The sequence below is a fragment of the Oryza sativa genome, chromosome 3 (assembly GCF_034140825.1).
Source record: "Oryza sativa Japonica Group chromosome 3, ASM3414082v1".
Classification (NCBI taxonomy): Eukaryota; Viridiplantae; Streptophyta; class Magnoliopsida; order Poales; family Poaceae; genus Oryza; species Oryza sativa.
Window position 1 is genome coordinate 27,100,242 of NC_089037.1, and position 20,529 is coordinate 27,120,770.

At 42.2% G+C, this 20,529-nt stretch overlaps 3 protein-coding genes and 1 long non-coding RNA gene across 9 annotated transcripts; 1 reads left to right on the forward strand and 3 right to left on the reverse strand.

Annotated features, from left to right (window-relative positions):
- The first annotated feature begins 1,617 nt into the window (after nucleotides 1–1,617).
- LOC4333662 (ras-related protein Rab5A-like) lies at nucleotides 1,618–7,904 on the forward strand. The gene is made up of 7 exons (XM_015777093.3): nucleotides 1,618–1,769; nucleotides 2,360–2,437; nucleotides 2,538–2,705; nucleotides 3,396–3,444; nucleotides 3,904–3,977; nucleotides 7,290–7,383; nucleotides 7,570–7,904. Exons 1-7 carry the CDS (start codon nucleotides 1,728–1,730, stop codon nucleotides 7,674–7,676), a joined length of 612 nt encoding a protein of 203 aa, XP_015632579.1. The 5' UTR covers nucleotides 1,618–1,727; the 3' UTR covers nucleotides 7,677–7,904.
- LOC4333663 (UDP-glycosyltransferase 73C7) lies at nucleotides 4,982–7,064 on the reverse strand. The gene has a single exon (XM_015777091.2). It carries the CDS (start codon nucleotides 6,695–6,697, stop codon nucleotides 5,234–5,236), a length of 1,464 nt encoding a protein of 487 aa, XP_015632577.1. The 5' UTR covers nucleotides 6,698–7,064; the 3' UTR covers nucleotides 4,982–5,233.
- A 309-nt stretch (nucleotides 7,905–8,213) lies between the features above and the next one.
- Nucleotides 8,214–11,619, reverse strand: LOC4333664 (uncharacterized). The gene is made up of 9 exons (XM_015777092.2): nucleotides 11,411–11,619; nucleotides 11,027–11,170; nucleotides 10,096–10,184; nucleotides 9,868–10,003; nucleotides 9,688–9,762; nucleotides 9,390–9,511; nucleotides 9,222–9,297; nucleotides 8,802–8,861; nucleotides 8,214–8,675 (listed from the first exon to the last, which is right to left on the reverse strand). Exons 2-9 carry the CDS (start codon nucleotides 11,138–11,140, stop codon nucleotides 8,547–8,549), a joined length of 801 nt encoding a protein of 266 aa, XP_015632578.1. The 5' UTR covers nucleotides 11,141–11,170; nucleotides 11,411–11,619; the 3' UTR covers nucleotides 8,214–8,546.
- Nucleotides 11,620–16,276: 4,657 nt separating this feature from the next.
- On the reverse strand, nucleotides 16,277–19,317 carry LOC9268413 (uncharacterized). Of its 6 annotated transcripts, none has more exons than XR_010740315.1 (5): nucleotides 18,764–19,317; nucleotides 18,560–18,652; nucleotides 18,373–18,461; nucleotides 17,821–17,949; nucleotides 16,277–16,781 (listed from the first exon to the last, which is right to left on the reverse strand). It is a non-coding gene; the product is annotated as an uncharacterized lncRNA (long non-coding RNA). The 6 variants fall into 6 exon arrangements; XR_010740316.1 differs by having other exon boundaries at nucleotides 17,821–17,938; nucleotides 18,764–19,298; XR_010740319.1 differs by having other exon boundaries at nucleotides 16,277–16,784; nucleotides 17,821–17,938; nucleotides 18,764–19,298.
- Between the last annotated feature and the right edge of the window lie 1,212 nt (nucleotides 19,318–20,529).

Here is a 20,529-nt window from a genome sequence, read left to right on the forward strand (position 1 = left end):
TATATATATATATATATATATATATATATCACTTTTCTAAGGCAACATTATGATATACACATACAAGGCCAATGTGTATTGTAGGAATAGTGTTGAGAAATATAATTGAACTACTCTAAGGCTGAGTTCTTTCCTTAATTTTTCCAACTCACCTCTCTCGTTTTCTACACGCACGCTTTTTAAACTGCTAAACGGTGCGTTTTTTTTAAAAAAAATTCTATATAAAAGTTGCTTTAAAAATCATATTAATCTATTTTTTAAAAAAATAGCTAAAACAATGCGTTATTCGTTTTACATGCCGCGGAGGAGGGGTTCCCAAACCATCCTCCCGAATACAGCCTAAATCTTTATGGCGACCATGATACTGTTAAGAGGCAACCAACGTACACTGCCAAACACAGTGAATTGATGATGGAGGAGAAAGTAAATAAATCTATCTAGATCAACACCCATGCCCAAGGACATCTAGAGGCAACAACTACAAATAAAAACAAGTGGCATGTCAACAACAAGGAGAAGGATTCTATGAGGTGGCTTGACACATTAGCAAGGATAGAACTGGAATTTTATCAAGATCAGGGTTGGAATAGATTGTATTAGGCTAAGCTGTCCCTTTTTTGCATGGACATGAGACAACCAGCTTGCTTGCTTGAGACTTGAGAGCCATATGTAAGAGTTTGGCCAAAGAGATAAGTGAGTTTATCTGAGCAAATTGTGGCCTCATAATATATATATTTCATTTAAGGAACATGGATCTATACCATTTGGCTTAAATAGGGGCATATATGAATCGACCACGGGTGTGTTCGGACGCCCCCTCTTCTCAACCCATCTCCCTCGTTTTCTGCGCGCACACTTTTCAAACTGCTAAATGGTGCGTTTTTTGCAAAAAAAATTTGTATACGAAATTTGCTTAAAAATCAAATTAATCTATTTTTGAAAAAATAGCTAATACTTAATTAATCACGTACTAATGGATCGCTCCGTTTTCCGTGCGGGAGGGTAAGGTTCCCAACCATGGCCAATGAACACAACCTAGGTTTATACATCTCAAAATAAACTTACTAAAACATTACTCCCTTCGTTTCACAATGTAAGTCATTCTAGCATTTCTCATTAACATCAATATGAATGTGAGAAATGCTAGAATGACTTACGTTGTGAAACGGAGAAAGTATTAAAGAAAAAGATAGATTTACTGAACCCCAACTCCAAGTCAATTTCTCTAAATTCATAGGCGCATCCAAGCATTTGTAAGCTCCAACTCCTATTCTCAAATTCCTTGTTCTCAGTTCTACAAACCAAACTTTGTGCAAGGATAATTGGTGATTATATTAGTGTATATTTAAGTACTTTTCATCTAAAAGAAGTGCATGTTAAGGTACTTTTTATGCTAAACCCCCTAGTGCCTCCTGTTGACATGTTTACTCCTCCTCCGGTCCGCATGGAAAACGTGGGAGTAGGTGGGGGCAACAGTGAAACGAGTGTAATTACGTATAAGAACAAGGGCTAAACTGAAAAATGGATTTCCCAAACCAAAAGCAAAAAAAAAAAAGGGGAAAAAAAGATAGAGTGGGGAGAGAGTCAAGAGAGGGGCGTGTAGCACACGTGGAAGCTGACGATAAATTTTTTTCCCCCAATTCCGCCTCTTTGCTTTGCGTGCGAATTTGATCTCGAAGCTTCCGCCAAGCAGCGAGCTCTCCCGATCCGCGGGGGCGTCGAATCCTATGGCGGCCAACGCCGGCAACAAGATCCGCAACGCCAAACTGGTGAGGGATTTCCCCCAATCTCGTGCGCTAGATCGATATCGGTTGTTGATTTCGCCCGCGGATCGAAATCTTGTCGCGAATTTCTCTCCTCTTTTTTTTTTCGCAATCGCGTGGGATTGTATCCGATCATATATCAGGTTGTCCTCTTTAGGATGGTTGAATTGAACAGATTGTGACGAGGCGAATACATGGGGGGTCTCTCTCTTATGTTGGATAATAATAGCATTGCATATTTATTGGTAATTATCCATTAAATGTTTCTGGTGTTATTATGGCTAAAGTCTTGTTTATTAGATTCTTTGTTAGAATAGACGCACGGTAGTTTTGTTTTGGCCTGATCAGAAGATGTTGTTTTAGATGATGTTCCTAATTTTCATGGCAATTGATGTTTCTCCAGCATGTGCACAGTGATGATGATTTTGAGCCCATCTCTATGTTCATGTTTAAATTCCATTTCTGGGAAAATTTGTTTATAAGCACAAATTTATGTCGTGGGGAGTTTGGAATTCAGTGCAAGCATATAGATATTGCATTGCTAGAATCTTGTGTGTTATGCAATGCTGACTTTTTCAGTGTTCCTGGAATCTTAGGTTCTTCTTGGAGATGTGGGCGCAGGAAAATCTAGCTTGGTGCTTCGTTTTGTAAAAGGACAGTTTGTTGAGTTTCAGGTTAGTCTCTTCATAAGTTCATATTCTTGTCTTGTTGAAGTTGCGGATCAAGAGGTTTTTGTGTTCCAAATGATGAATCTATTGGTCTATCTATCTGTAGGAATCGACAATTGGAGCAGCATTTTTCTCACAGACCTTAGCAGTTAATGACGAAACCGTGAAGTTTGAAATCTGGGATACAGCTGGGCAGGAGAGATATCACAGCTTGGCTCCCATGTACTATAGGGGTGCGGCTGCTGCCATAGTTGTCTATGACATCACGAATCCGGTTAGTACAATGCAATTGGTTTCCTTTTGCTAACCATAGTTTTTGATAATAATAGGCGTTCCATTTTTGTCGAGTTCATGATTTTCTTGGCAGCTGTTTTGACTAATGATAACTCGTTTATGATACAATAACTCCCTATAGTGTTGTGCTACCGATATGAGCGTGTATAAGAGCATAAATGCAGTTCAAAAAATTGATGATCATTATGTTTGTAGTTTGTACTCTGTAGTATTTTCACACCTAACAGAATCACAGCCAGCAAAACTTGATGTTGATCTCATACAGAAAGATATAGCTTAGTATTCATTATGTATGTAGTACCAATGGTAGATCTATATGGCATGTCTATGATGATCTATACTTCAATATGTGATTGATAGGTTATGTAGTTAAAGCTTGACAAAATAATGCTTATGATGTTCCTCTAAATGGTTTTACACTAACTAGATACATATGTATACGTGACTCTATATGTGTCCAACTTTGAGATCTTTTATATCATGAGATGCATATTGATGTATTTTGCAGCCATATTCTAAAGCATGCATTCATCCTTGTTAGGTTCAATTGGTCTAGAAATCAGAAGCACTATAGCATTCTAAACTTAGTGTAACTACTCTGACTGTTTTATTTATTGCATAGAGGGAAGTGCCATTTCAGATATTTTAACATGACTCTTTCTACTTTTAGGCCTCTTTCACCCGTGCAAAGAAATGGGTTCAAGAACTTCAAGCTCAAGGTACTTTGCTGTACTGTATGAGAAAGTGGCATCTCTGTTTGAGGTCTTCTCATGCTCTTTTAAGATCATGGACCTAGTTTTTAAAATAAGAAACTTATCAGCTCCTTGAACAGTTTAATTTGTGGAAAATTCATCAGATGACAGCTCTGAGTTTCTGGACATGCTGATCGTTGGCACCTTATTTTATCACTTACGCATACATTTAATTAGTTCCTTGTACAGTTTCCATTGCATGCTATCTTTGACTTCCTGCATGGTTATTAAATAATCAGGAATAATCAGTTCTTTTATTATTTTTCTATTGCTTGCAAATATGTGTTTATTACGTACATTAACTCCTCTGAGCAATTTCACATTTTTACTTTTGGATTTGGTTATTGGTATTGTCAATAACCAACAAATTAGTCCATATGACAATTATCTATCTTGTCAAAATAATTGATTTCTCCTTTGATATAGGTAACTCGAGTACAGTGGTGGCTCTTGCTGGCAACAAAGCCGATTTGCTAGAGACTAGGCAGGTGCAAATAGAGGTATGTTTTCCTTCCTCTCGCCCTCCCTCTGGTTTTATATGTGATGTCGCTATGTTATCTTTTCACTATCCTACGTTGCAAAGGTGAAATTACCTGTCACACAACTAATATAGGCAAATACTCTTGCCATTTCTATACGGTTTTACAATGGCATTTATCTTTTTACTGAGTTCTGCATATATCCCAATTTAAATGGCTGCATATATCCGGTGGATGTAGAGGCCGGGTAAAATATACCCTTCTCTAAAAAAAAAAAAATCCCCGGGGAATGGTACGGTTGCAGGCTTACTCCATACATGTAGCCCACTGAATCTTTGGGTGACCGGTTTGATTAGGAGTTATTGTCCTCTGTATTCATCTGCAGGAAGATTAATTTGATGCTAAACACGCCGGAGATCCGCTGTTGGACGGCGGCATGTACATCGTTGCAAGCGATTTAGTTGACCACATCACTCGAGCCAGCTGCCGGAGGCATGTGCCACACAGCCACACTAGCCTCTTAAACCTTGCTTTTTTAACTTTGGAGCAAATTATTCCACGCTGCATGTATATATGGAGTAGTGTATATATACATACAGCTTTGGAAGTGGAAGCAAACCAAAATGAATAGAAGAAATGCACGGTGGCTTTCTAGGCGACGATTGACATGATGCAATCACACTCGTCGTCCTTGCCGCTTGCTTCACGTCTCACCACGTAGGTGGTTGTAGGTCTGGTCCACGCCGGTCGCTGGAGGCGAGACCGAGAGGCATCCATTGTCTCCCCCACACACCTTAATTTGTCAGCGATCAGCCTCCAGTTTTATACTACTTGTCCATCTTCTCCCTTTGTCGGTGGCTGTCCGACCAATTCGCTGCCGCCAATGGGTTATAACGGCCGGCGCTGCTGTCATCGCCGGCCATTCGGGCTCAGCAGCAAGGCTGTTCGGTGTTGGTTGCGATCCGTTCCAGCCCAGTTAATATAGGTAGCACGTAAGTGATAATGTCGTTTCGGCCCAAATAATATGGTCCAATTAGTACGGTTAGTATGGGCCACATGATATGACCCAAGCTGTACAAATATTACAATCAATACGGTTACATGTGATGTAGTTTAGTAGGATGTGTTACACCCTGTACTAAATTAACTTATTCTGTAACAGAGGAAGTAATACACTGGTAAAGGGCAGGATGTTGGATTGTGTTTTTATGAACTTGTATAAATTAATCTTGATCTTTTAGTATTCCGTATTTGTTTACTACTGGCCTGCATGTGAGTCAGTCCCTTGTCACTGCATCAGTGCGTCTGTCTCGTGACGATGTAAGCTGTAACGCTTTTAGCTGATTTATCAGCTCCGCCCAGTCACCGCACGACGACCCGCCGTCGGACACGGCTGTGCGCGCCGCGACGCCCAGCTCGTCCACCCTCGCTCTCCTCGCCGCAGCGTCGTCGTCGCCCATCAGCCTACCCACCGCTCTCGCCACCGCCTCGGCCGGCACCACCGCCTCCATGGCCGCGTTGCCGGCAGCCTCACGCACCCGCACGCCCACGCGGAGCACGTCGACGAGGAACACCTCGTTGAGGAACTGCTCGGCGCGCAATGGCCAAGTCGCGAGTGGCACGCCGGCAGAGATGGCATCCAGTATCGAGTTCCACCCGCAGTGGCTGAGGAAGCCGCCCACAGCGCGGTGCGCCAGGATGTCCGCTTGCGGCGCCCACCGCCCGGCCACCACCATGCCGTGGTTGGACGCGCGCTCCTCCTGCTCTGTTACCTCCGCCGCCGTCGTCGGGATGACCCAGAGGAATGGCCGGCCCGACGCGCGCAGGCCAGCAGCGAGTTCCGTGAGCTGGCTCGCGCCCATCCCACATGTGCTCCCGAAGCACGCGTACAACACCGACCCTGCCGGTTGGCCATCGAGCCATTGCAGGATAGGGTCCCGGTCGACGCCGTCGGCAGCGATGCCTTTGCTGAGTTTGGAGACGGCGGCGCGCGCTGGGCCGACGAGGAACACCTTCTTGGGAGACCCGTCCAGGCTACGGTAGTACTCGGCGAAGTCGGCCTCGAGCGCCGCGAAGCTGTTGAAGACGACGGCGAAGCTCTCGGCCTCGGCGGCGCGGAAGAGGGGGAGGTGAACGAGGGCCTCCTCGTTGACCTGCACCCCGCGGAGCTTCACGGGGAGCGGGAAGCCCTCGTCGACGCCGAACGGGTCTGGCATGGCCTCACGTAAGTGGAGGTGTCCATGGATCGCCACCATGGCGGCAGCGGCGAAGGCACCGATGGTGTGGAACGTCACGTGCAGCACGCCGCACTCGCGCGCCACACGCGGCGCCCAGTGGAGCACCGCGTCCGAGACGACTGTCACGGTGGCGGTGGAGCCCCCTTCGCGGAGAAGCCCACGCACCGCCGCCCCGAGTGCCGGCGCCAACGCTTCCTCCGCGGCGGCAAAGAACGCCGCGGCCGAGACCTCGCCCGGGAGGAGGGAGAAGTCGTTGTGCCCACCCGGGAACCCGAACTGCGCCACACGGACCGGCACGGATGCCGGGGCCATTGCTGCGAAGTGGCGCGTGGTGACGATGGTTGCGGCGGTTCGCCCTCCGCGGTGGCAGGCGTCGGCTTCGGCTGCCATTGCTGTGACGGGGCCGAAGTGGCTGCGCGAGAGGAAGGGCACGAAGATGAGGTGAAGCGGGGGCGTGTCGGCGTTGGCGTCGCAGCATGCAGGCGCGCCGTTCGTGGTGTGCATGGTGGGTGTTCGATCGTTTGCTCGGTTCGTCTGGTGAGCTGGTTGAGTTGGGCTCTGTGTCGTCGTGGAGGGAGCGGGATGATCAGGCAGTTGGGCTGGACCTCCTCTTATTTTGGGAGGGAGGATGGAATTGCGTGTGAGTTAAGGTCCAGGAATTCATGGCCACAGGAAATGCATGCACGGCGCCTCGGCGTGTAACGCGTGTTTTTGTGTTGCTAATCTGCAGCCAACCTTCATTTCAGTTTCAAACATTACAAAACTATGTTCATAGCAGAACTCAGTTTGTTTAATTGAAAATTGTATTGTTAGGAAAAAGATTACGCATTACAAAACTATGGTTAATGGTGAATCCTGCAATACGTATTTCATACAGCCAATCTTGGTAATCCTCTGTCTGAGGTAGTTGCTACTGCTATTTACTATCAGCATGCTTGTGCCGTGTTTTTTTGGTATAGTTTTTGAGGAAAAAAAGCATGATCTTGGCACGGATTAGGTACTTGTGGCATGAGAATGATACTGCTTTATGCTGCATTGCATCTTGTTTACTTGCTATGGTGTTCTCCTGTATGTCTTACATTTCCTTTTTCTGCAGGAAGCAAAGACATATGCACAGGAGAATGGGCTTTTCTTCATGGAAACATCTGCGAAAACTGCAACAAATGTGAATGACATATTTTATGAAATTGGTGAGTTTACCTTTATACATTTTAGATGGGTAGATGGTCTGTGGATTAAATTTGTAAGCTGTTAGATAATCAACCTTTATGTTGATCTACAATCACCCTTGTTAATACTAACCGTTTATTAGTTGTTTGCACTGAAGCTATGATAGTACGCACAAAATTAACATGCATTATGCATTCCAATTGCAGCAAAAAGATTGCTTCAAGGACAGCCAGCTCAGAACCCGCAGGCCGGCATGGTCCTCTCCCAGAGACCAAATGAGAGACTGGTCAGCTCTGCTTCATGCTGCTCTTGAAGCATAGTTTCGGCCGAGTATTGTCATTATAAAATCTAGGAGAGGAAAATTCAACAAATATCCCAGAAGTTCTTGTGTGGCCACCTTCATGGCTATATACTCCAGCCTTCACGCTTATTTCTTTTCATTCCTTGTGTCATGTAAATGTCAATACAAGAATGCCACATCAGAGGCTTGAAATTGGTACCGAAATGTTAATTGTGCTCTATCATTGTTACTGTTCTTTTACATTCGCATTCCCATGAAATGTGTGACCCATGGTTACTGGTTACTGAAGAGCTATAGCTGGTGCACGTTGTCCTGAGATCAAGAAACCTTTGGTTGCTGTTGCCTCAGTTATATTCGGTTGCTGCGCCGCTCTAGTGCAGCACAGAGGAAAATAATTTCGATTCCTTTCAAATGTGAATAAATTAAATGCACACGTTTGTTATGATTAATTTTCATAGGACGTGTTTTGGCGAATTCAAACATCAGCAACGAGATATGCTACCGTTTTTACATGTCTTTTCCTACAGGAGTTGAGCGAGAACAGGTAAATACTGTAATTGTCACAAATACTATAGCATTTGAGGTTGTACTGTTGGGCAACTGATCCACAGAAATTTCTTCAGATATACACACGATGCGGGAGGGGAGAAACAGCGTGCTGGGAACTTCAGTACCGTGCCAAACAGGCTAGGAAATTCCAGCTTGCTGAAAATAGCGGCAATTTGGCCTAATCTAAACTTGTTTTTGCTACTAGCACTTTACATATTCGCTTTACCTAGTTAACCTGATATATGTCCATAACTTTACACATCAAGATCATACGGATGATCGCTGGAATACCAACTCTTGTTGGCGGTTCTAGGATCTGCATTCCTGGATCGATCATGACCACTTCCCCAATGTTTTCTTCACGCCTTTCAAGATCTTCATAAACCACATTGTGTTCATGACAAAGAGCACCGATGGCACAATAAATGTCAAGTAGTACCCAAAAGCATGCATCTGCATTACCTGCATAAGAAGATAGAACAGTAAGAATGTGTTAGATAGCATAGAGATTATGTGTATTTGTACATATAAACACAATAAAATAGAATAAAGAGTCCATAAATGCATCAGCAATGGATATGTTATTACCTGACTGTAGTGCAAATAGATGTGATAGAATACGTAAATGAACAGAAGTATCCTTGCAACCTGATTGAAAGAAGTAAGATCGCTAAGATAAAGAGCCAGAAGTATGACACCAAGGAAAAGAAATTGTCTCACAACTAAAATAGCTTAGTCAGGTACATGAGGAAAGCATCCTACTACGGCTGCCAACTTGGTGAAGTTACATTGCCAACACAATTTTATGGGGACAGTTATTCACAATCACAAACTCATGAACATGGTGCATTCTCTTGTTCTTATTTGTTCTATAGATATAATTATTTTATTATGGGTCCTCAGTGAAGATTATGCTTGAAACTTCACATTTATATTTGTACGGAACAGAGCACTTGGTATAGAAGGCTGCTACTTAATTCAATACAACATGTAAGAAATTTCACTTACCAGCCATGCAACGAACATCAGAATACCATTAACCAAGTAAGCACTTGACTTTTTCAGTCCAGCTGTGTCAAGAAACCTTAAAATAAATCCGAGCATCAGAATGTTATAACCAAATAACTGAGATGAAATGACTTCATACAAGAAATGAAACATGCTCAACTTGCTTACCATCTCAAGTTAATTTCAGGGGTGGTTGTTTCTGAAATAAGAACCATGTATGTGTAGAACTGACCCTCCCCTGACAACATTGTGTAAGCTATTGCAACTAGAGAAAGAGTATGATGGACGATCTGCAAAACAATATACAACAATAAGATATTGCTAACCAGGCACTACCTAACTGTCTAACATGCTGCCAAAATTATCGCATGAGCTTATTGAAACCAAACTAAATTTAACTAAACCTAATTCATTAGCAATTAACTTAATTTATAATAGTATATATAGACAAATGCTGAACACATACGTATTCCATTCCACCAAGGGAAGGATACAACCAGAAGATCATTGCAAGGTCAGCGATGAAGTAGCCCACAGAAACCTGTCAGCATACAGCCAGGACACAAATATGTCAGTTAAACAATTTAAAACAATTCCAGCATAAAAAAGAAAAAGTTCACTGTAGATAATGAATGTTATTCAGTACCCCTAATGCAAAAGTGGAGATGATTGAATTGCGGAATGTGATAGGCCCCTTAAGGCGATCAGAGAAAAGATCTGTAGACATGACAAGATATAATGATATAGCTGTGATAAAGATCGCATGTGCACTGGACATACCCCTGAAAAAGGTAACTTGTTGTTACTATGAAATTTACGAAAAGAAAAATATCAGGGAGGGAGCAATATATGTACTAGCTCTAGCAATGCTGACCTGTTGTTCCATTCAACACGTTGTATCTTTGTCAGTGAAGAATATCCCTTGAAGTAAAATGAGCTCAGTACCCTTGTGAGATCATATGCCTACAGGGATCGTGAATTGCGAAATTAGAAACATGCTGTTGAATAATTACAAGCTGGTAAGCAATTGAAACAAGTCCAAAGATGCTACTGTGAAATTAGAAACATGTTGTTGAACAATTAAAAGCTGGTAAGCAATTGAAACAAGTCCAAAAATGCTACGGTCAGTTGCAGCAATAATATGACATAATATTATGTCGCATTCAAAAAGTTTCTTCAGAAGATTATTTTGTCGTTGACGAAAGATGGCAAAAATCTAGTTGGCGGTTGTTAGTTTTATGTCATAACTCAAATACCAGATACCTTTTATGTCTTGTTTTACCTTCTTCAGTTAAAACAAGCTCATTCAACTAAAAATGAAAACAGTATAATGGATCAATGTTACTTAATAGAAACCATCCCAAGCATGCTAAATTTAACAGAAACCTTGTTAAAAATTTGGTCCAACGATTAAATTGAAACTATCCCTAAAAGTTATGAATGAAGGGGAAAATCAATATGTACAATGCAATGACCAGAGGTCAGAGCTTGCTGAAAAACAGTAGTACTAGATAACATTATATTTTTTCCGAAGCTGCAGTCTACATTTGATATTTTCGAATCAATCAATATGATAGAATGTAGTCCTATGTAGTATCATTATCCTTGTACAGCATGCTGGATCTTCTGGCGCCATTCCTTGGTAGAAGTCCATGGTCATTTCGTACTACCAAAACTCTCAAATGTAACTATTCTTCTCATCAATCAACACAGCACAAACATGCAATCGGTGACAAGCATTGCGCTGATTCCGCAATGCAAATCATCAAGCACAAGGTAGAAACTACAAGAACAGGCGAAATTACCATCTTGCACAGGGCAATGCCTACGAGCACCGAGGTGTACGGAACCAGTGGATCAGCCAGCAAGTAGTCTCTCATCAACTCCTGAGCTTGGTACTTGTACCCCGTCATCGCCATCCCTCCTCTCTTTTTGACACTAGAAACGCCCTGCATCACAAGATGTCGAGATCAAACCAGCCACATTTCGAAACAGATTGGAAAGATCAAACCATTTTCTGCCTTCAGAAACATCTACCAAACATTTTATTTTCTTTTGGAACAAACGGCTATTATTTACTATACTACAGCACCACGCATCAAAAGAAATCCCAAAACGAAAAAAAATAAAACAAGAAACCCCCAACCCCCAAGTCTGGCTGGATCACCAATCCACGCAAGAACTGATACCTTCGATTCGATCCGGACACGAGACCTGCTCTCCACGGCCGCGTCGCCCCCACTCCAAACCTGCTCGCCGGCGGCGGCGGCTACACGCGTGGGGCGGGGAGAAGGCTCAGCTCCATTCCATTCCCCTCCTCGGTGAGGTTGCTTGCTTTTTGCTGCAGTGGAGGAGCAGCAGGAGGAGGGAAGGCTGGAGGTGGAAGAGAGAGAGAAATGAGGGGCTTTTTTTGGGTAGTTGCCACATCATTTGCAACAACCATGTCTATGACCAAAATTAAATCACTCCTAATTAATTGTTAAGTGACTTAATAAATGGTTGATTGTAATTAATTAACCATTTATTTATTGGTTAATTAATTGCTTGTAGTGTTGGTGAGGCCTTGAGGTTGAGGACAGCCTGAACTGAACTTGCTGCTAATCATTGTACATCTGTGGGCAAAGCAATGGTGTCAATGTGGGGGTAGAAGGGTCATTTCCTCAAGACAAAAAATGAAATTAGGAGCATATGTTATGGGCTAAGGTACAATAATATAAGCTGAATTTGTTAACCAGCTGCATGCTCTGCACGTTAGCCAACGGCGATCTCGTGGCACCTAGTGACCAAAAAGTGATAAAAGAAAGTGTATTTTTGCCACTCACACGGCACTTATTTGATCTTAGGCTCTTAACCTTATAGCCGTTTTTTTCTATTATCCTTTCTTTCAACTCTAGTTGACACAGTTGATCTTAATATGGATTTATAGGCTCTATGTGGGGTTTGGTGAGAACTGATAACCAAATCAAATTGCCAGCGATTAATGAGAAATGCTAATTATTTTATGGTGTCTATTTATATCCATGTGAAGAAATAAGGCTTCAATATGAAAAAAAACAAGTCTATGGTATGTCTACATACAACAAAAAATTACACATGAAAAATAATGATGGTGCATCTTAACTTAAAATGCAATGCCCCCTTAAAATCTTTCTTTCATTTTAAAATCTTAATGTTTTAAAATGAGCTTAAGATTTTATCATGGAGTGACAAATCATAATGTTGATGACACCCTTCAGAAAATAATATTAAATTATTTCACTTATGGGATGACCACTACATACATTCATTCCATGAGCATAATAAAACTATTACAAGTTAACACTAAATCATATTTAAAGTATAACGGCAACACCCTCATATCCCTCATGAGACATGAGGTATTTGAAAACATTCGGCCATCCTTAGCAAGGAAAATCTAAAATAGAGCAACTCTTCTAAAACATGAAATATACCTGGTCTTTTAAAAAAAAGAATACCACCACCTAAATTAAATAAAAGAACCTACAAAATCCGTCCGTCTGATCTTGTAATTGAAAGCCAAGTAACCTAACCAAAATGGCACGGCCCTCCACACCCGTTGATGTGAAGTTGTGAAACCCATAGTTCCACAATACGAAAATTAGTACTCCTTCACTACTAGCTCCTTTTGCTAGGCATCCACCAGCTTTTCATTTTTCTAGTTTTCCGTGAGAACATATCACATTAGAGTTCATTGAATATAAAGATTATAAGTAGTAAAATAAGAAAATCATTATCACATAATTAATTGAGTTTTAATTATTTTAAATTTTAAAAGTAAATTTATCCGATATTTTAAAATAATTTTTATGTAGAAATTTTTCGTATAAAATGTGCTGTTCAGTAGTTTAAAAAAAGGTTCAGCGAGGCGTCTGTGGTGACTTCGTCAATCTCTCTAGGATTTGCTGGTCCAGTCTTCTAAGATGCTCATAGGGATAGGGTTTGCGTGCATGTGTTTATAGGGGTGAGTGCGCGTGCGTTGTGAGTTGTACTATGTAATTTAAAAAAAATGAGAATAGAAGGTAAAATATGTACCTTAACAAAAAGGAACGAGACCTAATGGATCTGGATCAGATTAGACGAGCAGATTAGATTACGTGGAGTCGACGGGAGGTCGGGAGCGAGCCCAACCACCCGTGCGACGTTGGAGATGGAAACCTGGTTGCTTTCTCGCGGCGCGCCCATAAATTCGTGGACCGACCGACCGATCGATCGACGGCCGCGGCCGCGACGTGGACGGGAATGCTCGCTGCGGGCATGCTGTCGGTGTCGGCGGAGCTGCTACTCCAGTGGAGTATATTTATTGTGCTAGCTAGCATGTGCTGCTGCTTCTGCCGCTGCTTTTAAGATATTCTCCTCAGGAGTTAGGAGTGGTTTTAATTTTAGGAAAAAAAAACGAATTACCACCCTTAACTCCTACAGTCGATCGAATTATCCTCTTCAACTTGAAAATAAGATCTTTTACATCCTTAACTATTTAAACCGGATAAATAACTCTCTAACTTAATCTAAAATGGTTTTGATCCTACGTGGCATCCGTACGTATCACAGTCTAGTCATTTATCTTTTTTTTAAAAAAAATCAGTTGGACCCACCAGTCAGATCTCTTCCATATCACTCTCTCTCTCTCTCCTATGTTACTCAATCCACACCCTCCTCTCTCCATCCTCTCGGATTCCTCCCTCGCTGAAGCACGTGGCAGTGCCCATCCGTCGAGCTCAGCAGGGCTTCTTCCTCCTCCTCGACTCAGCAAGTAGGCCGTCGCGCCACCGCTCTCCCTCCACATGCGCTTGCCTCGGAGTCGGTGGCATCTTACCTGCCGCCACCTTGCGTTGGAGGTTGATGACTGCCTCCTCAAGCTCGAGCGCTGCAGCTTCCTCGCGTCGAAGGCCGAGGAGGATATGCGCACCAACGGCCGCCTCCTCAAGCACGAGCTCTGCAGCTTCCCTGCATCGGAGGCCACCAAGGTCAGGAGGACGGGGAGAAGCAGCGGAGGTTGCCACGAGACACGCGACGGTCGCCAGCCTTGATGGAAGGGGCAACGGTGTTGGAGGTCGACGAGGATATGTGCGACGGTTGGGAGGGGCAACGGCGAGGTTAGGGAGGATGGGCAGTACTAGCAAAGATCGGGGAAGAGAGCAAGAAGTCACTGGATCATCCCAGCCGGCTAACCTATTCTTTTCCCCTCTTCTTATTTCTTCATTCTCTATTTCCTTCTAAAGCGACGGTCGATGGCGGTGGTCTAGGCTAAGAACGCGGTGGCGGAACAGTTGGTAGCCTTAAGGAGTGCGGTGGATGATGGAGGAAGATGGTGGGCGGTGTAGCGGCGAGGCCACAACGCTTGGGCAACGGTGACGCGCATGCCTGCGTCGCTCGGGTAGGACGGAATCGCCGGCACCATCCCCGTCGAGTTGCTGAGGTATCACAGGGTGGGGTGGTCAAACCCGGCGAGGTCGTGCATCCCGTTCAACGGCCGTTCAACGGGCAGCTCCTCACCGGCAGCGGCGAGCAACGCTTAGAATTTGACCACCACCGATAGGTCCAGGTCCTCCTCCGCCGCTTAGAAGGAAGAAAGAGGCATGACATGTGGACCTATGTTATGTTTTACTAGATTGCCACATGTACCGTCTTAAGTCAAAACCATTCAAAATAGTGTTTAGGGGGTTATGAATCTGGTTTGAAATGTTCGGGCTGTAGAATGTCTGGTTTCATAGTTTATGGGGTAACTTGATCGATCTAATAGTTCAGGAGTAATTCGTATGTTTTTCTTTAATTTATGCATATATGGATTTCCTGTTACGTTTACCGTAAAAAGTTTCAAGATCAAATTTAGATGCCAGTTCTAATCAACCATGACATTCTAATATTGTGTTTTTTCTATTTATTTTTTTTTCAAATTTGATCACGTGTTCTAAAGGATAAGTTTCACGATTGAAGTTAGGGGATGTTTAGATTCAGGGTGTAAAGTTTTGGCGTGTCACATCGGGTATTATATAGAGCGTCGCATGGGGTGTTCGGACAATAATAAAAAAACCAATTACAGAATCCGTCGGTAAAAACACAAGATGAATTTGTTAAGCCTAATTAATCTGCCATTAGCAAATGTTTATTGTAGCACCACATTGTCAAATCATGGAGTAATTAGGCTAAAGATTCGTCTCGCAAATTAGTCGCAATCTGTGCAATTAGTTATTTTTGGCCTATATTTAACACTCTATACAGGTGTTCAAACATTTGATGTGACATGATGAAATATAATTAGATCCCAGTTCGTTTCCCTCGTCGTGAGAGGGTACGTATGCACCAAACTAATTAATGTGCAACGAATTGGTTATCTTGGATCACGCATTGGCAACCACAATGTGCGCTAAAAGTGACCTTAAGCAATAAATAACTCTACAGTATATCACCTTAAGCATTGTGAAAATAGACCATAAGAATCTGACATAAAAAATGTGCTGTTCACACTAGTACTTTTGGGGAATTTTTATTGTACAAGGAGTTTCACAGGAGGATAAGAAGTGATTTTTTTATCCTTCGGTGGGACCCATTGGGACCCAGCTTATTTTCTCCCATAGGCACAGCCATTGTGGATATGGACATAGTTAATGCTTACTTATAGCGGGTCCCACATATATAGCTGATGGAACCATAAGCATTGGCCTTGCGCTTAATCAGTTTGTCTTCCAACAAAAACATTGGTAGCTACTGGAGTATAAAAATAAAAAACTACTAATTATATTGGATGAGCTCATCCGGTTAAATTGGTCAAATTGGCCGGATAAGAAATTAAGAATATCCATCATTACTAATAATCTTAATCATTAGTAATTAATTAATGATAATTGATACATTTGGTTGTTAATTTTTTATTAACTAGTAACATGCCCGTGCTACGCAACGGTGGCATAATATTTGGTTAATAAATCATTAAATTTCATGAAAGTAAAATTAATTTTCTTAGAATCAGTCCAATTGAGCGGAAATTCAGTGCAAGTCATATAAAAATAGATTTAAGACAATGCAAAATTATCATATTGTCTGGAAAAATAATAATTAAGAACATCCACAATTATATATAATCACTTTAATACATATTTGAAGATAACATATGCCCACATAAAAAATTGATAAAGGGCTATTCCACTAACATGTGGGCATAAACAAGTAACCAGGTGGAGCAGGGCTGCTACAGCAAGTGATTGGAGCTTATCTTTCCCTGGGCGTTCGGTGTGACCAAGTAGATAGAAAGAGAACTTCAGAAAAGAATATCAACACAGATAGAATGAAATTTTTCTCTAGAAGAACAATACAGCTCGACCACAATGAGTAAATTTGAGGGAAAAAAATCAAATCTGCTCATAGATGGGGGCAGTAGGACGCGTGGAAGGGCTTCAATGTAACGGCAAAGATGTGAGGCGGCTATAGGTAGGACGGTGATAGTCAATACAGCAGGGATGCCAACCTACTTCTCATAGGGGAGGCTGTGCTCTCCATCAGTCTTCAGGGACGACGCAAGTCATCACTGTCGCTGCTGTTGATCTGCTGGATTGTACATTGAACAGCAACAAGATGAATTTCATGAGCATAAATGGTAAAATAATGTAGCTACATTCTCTTTCTGAATCTACCCAATTTAACTCTCTCGCAAAGTTGTATAGCCAATATTTTAAGCCATACTTTCCGTCTGAATAAAAAGATAAAAAGATAAAGTGTTGATCTCTCTGAATCCTAAACTTGAAAACAATATCGTGAGCCATAATTTCTTCCAAAAAAAGTTACAACCAGTAGTATTTGGATTCTTTTTACTGTATATTGACCTAGCTACTATTCTCTGCAAGTTTAAGATTCAGCCCTCCGTCTTTAGTCCATAAATGTTCCTCTTACTATTTTATTCTCTGATAACATCAAGGATGTTGGTGTGGAACCTCAACATCCATCATACAGGTAGTGAAACAGAACTATCTTAATTAGATAAATAACTATATGCTTCTTATACCTACTATCTTAACAAGAAGGATAACTACATGCTTTTTATACCTCAATTTGTCACCAGAAAGCTCAATTTCTATTGGGTCCTGTATGAACTGTAGGGGACGATCCTGGGTGACAACCAATTGCTAAACTGATTGGTGAATAATGTGAATGGACCTTTTTTTTCATTCAGTAGGCAAGCCTCAGTTTTCATAAATGTGTTTTTAGCTTCCTTCGTACACTTTAAATGAAGATGCAACAAAGAAAAAAAAAGGTTCATCATTATCCCCTTGTCCAAAATGCCAACTTTTTCAAATATGTTTTCCTCGTATTAGTCCAAAATGTTCTAGCTAAGAGCATCAGACAAAAACTTAATCAACGGTTGTTACCAATTCATGACCATGAAAAGGTTCGAGACGCAATCCAAATGACAAACATGAGATTTTGAAAAAAAGGAAATGGCCATGGCACATTTCTACTGAAGTAAGTATGTCTGTGGAATGCATGTAGCTATAAAAACCATTTGTTGTGATATAATATTTGATAGTGTACAGCTAACATGCAGTTAAATTCAGTAGTACTTTAGTGACAAGAAGAAATTTTTTACCATATCAAAAACCAAGTCCTAACAGCCAATGTCGAGCATAATTACAGAACATCTGTCGGCAGCAAGGCAGAAACATTTTCTCCTTGCAGCAGGTATGGACTGATAGTTTCAGCAAGGTCTGCAAATACACTGATGAAGGGCCTAAATACTTTCTGAGAAAAAGTAGTTAACAAGGTTACTATTCTAATTTCTCTGCCACTAAATTCAATTACTAAAAGTCAAACATGATTTCTTCAAATCGGAACTAATTTCAACAAAAAGAAAAGCAGAGCATTTCTGAATCTAACACCTAACAGTAGAGTATTTTCTGAAGATCAGTTCAGGAGCAATCAATTAATTAGTCCCAATTCTTGCATGGATTAGGATCACATAGATGGTCCATAGAGCAAATCTTAGGAGCTGACCAATGTTCATCTAAGTTGACCACTAAATGCTAATGAACTTAAAAATCCTAGAGTGTTTTAGACTTTCAGTTGCCATGGAGTAAGTTAGTATCTGATAGAACTGAACTTGTGGCCACATATTTTGTGAATTTGATGGTAGTTCGCATACCATCGATGGTAAACAACCCATATGAGCACCAAAAGGATTCATCACTGTGAGGATCACCACCACTGGGATTTGGGTCGCCGCCAACTGGGCTGCTAAGAATTTGACAGTCAGGATCCAGTTGCTAAGAATTTGCAATAGCTCATAAAAGAACATGACAGCAAAATTTCCATTAGAGTAAGTTGCGTACACAAAGTACATGGGCACAGTGCACCTCCAGGTCGCCATGCCCTTAACATAAGCAATCTAGTGGCTGATGACAAAATTCCTCCTTGTTGTGCTTCTGCAAAGGATGAAGGAGAAGTAACATTTGCAGGAAAAGGTAGGCGTCCATAGATCCTATACAGCATATACATAAGACAAATGTTGAAAAAAAATCACTCAAAGATTGTACCATGCGACCACCCGACACCGACCCCGCCGCTACACCCGCTCCCAGGCCGCACGAGCACGACGCCGAAGCGGCGGCAGTGGAGGGAGGCACCGCTGGCGATGGCAGAGGGGGAGATGATTGAAGACGTCAACCCGATGATCCGACGACGACAACACTCGCTCCAACGATGTCCGCCACGGGATGGGGTGATTGGAAGCCGGGATTTGGGGGTGGATTGAGACGGGATTTTGAGTTGGGGAGGCGGCTGAGGATGTTGGGAAGAGCCGCGGCGCCGACATGGATGGAGGAGGCGCGGGCGGCTAGGGCAGGAGGAGATGGGCAGCAGATGCGGCCGGGCGCGAGGGCAACGGGCAGATGCGGCAGGGAATCGGTGGTAGGCGGCGCGATGGAGAGGGAGGGGGCAACTCGAAGATGAGCGATGGGGGCACGATGCGGAGGGAGGACGACCGGAGAAGGAGGCGCGAGTTGGGCGGGATCGGGATGGGGATGGGGATGCGGCGCAGCGAGGAGGAGGGGATGGGGGGCCGGGGAGGGCAATGCGGATCGGGGAGAGGAGAAGGGGTGGATCGTGGGAGATATCTCATCCGTTGATGTCCGTGAGAGCATTCTTCTTTGAATGTTAACCCTTTGATCTTCCAGGACTCATCACCACCACCACTACGAATTTTTTAAATAGTAAAAATAAAGATTTAAGATTAGTTAAATGGCTCGACCTGAACTGTTTGAGATAATCTCATCTCCAACGGATATCCGGACAAAATAAAATTGATGATAGCCATAAAACTGTTATGCATGTTCAATAGCCGAAACAATTAATTGTTCTCATTGTACAGTGTACATCTCTACATTGAAACCTGAAAACAGCCGAAATTCAATGTATAGAGACATTACAACATTTAATACCAGTCTTGTCTGTCTCGTGTATTATGGCTAAGCCATCTCTCCTCAAATAAACATACTCCATATACTACGTACTTTCTTTCCGTTCATTAGGGCAGTCCCAACCCATAACACTAGACATGGTTTCTATAAACTCCACATCATTAAGAAACTAGTACTAGACACTAATCTTCTAATGCAAACACCACTATTCCATACTTCAATTTAATGCTACTTATCTCACATGATGTCTTGGATGTTATGTAGAAACCATGTCTCATGCAAGACATGGTTTCTTTCTCTTTTCTCATTTATTCACTTGCCACATCATTTTTTTTTCTTAGGTGACAACTTATTTAATACTATGGACACCATCCTAGTCATTGGGTTAGGAATGCCCTTATTCATCTATGTTAGCATGGATGGAACCAAGACTAGCTAGGCAAAGTTCTTGCCTGACTTCCTAATTCTATGTAAATCCTATTAAATGTGTATGTAAAATTCAAATATTTAACATAGTTAGAAAAAAATCTTTAGTGGAGAGACTTTGGCTTGAAGAATTGTTGGTTAGCTTCACCCCTTATCGGTAAAACAGAATAAATTCTACTTATGCTCGCTACGTCGTCTGCACTTTTTCTACTGTTGCTCACTCTTCCTTACCAGCAACAGTAGAAAATGTGCAGATTGTGTGGCTCTACCTGAAGACTGAAAAAGATATATATAGAAACAAACAGAATAATTTCCTACTATGCTACTAAAATTTACTTAATCTCTTATTTGTCGCCTATTCTCCTAAGTCCCAACGACATGTGGATCCAGATGTCAACAAGACATTAGTGGCATAAAAGGGATTAGGTGAAATTTTTAGTGGCATCGAAGAAATTACA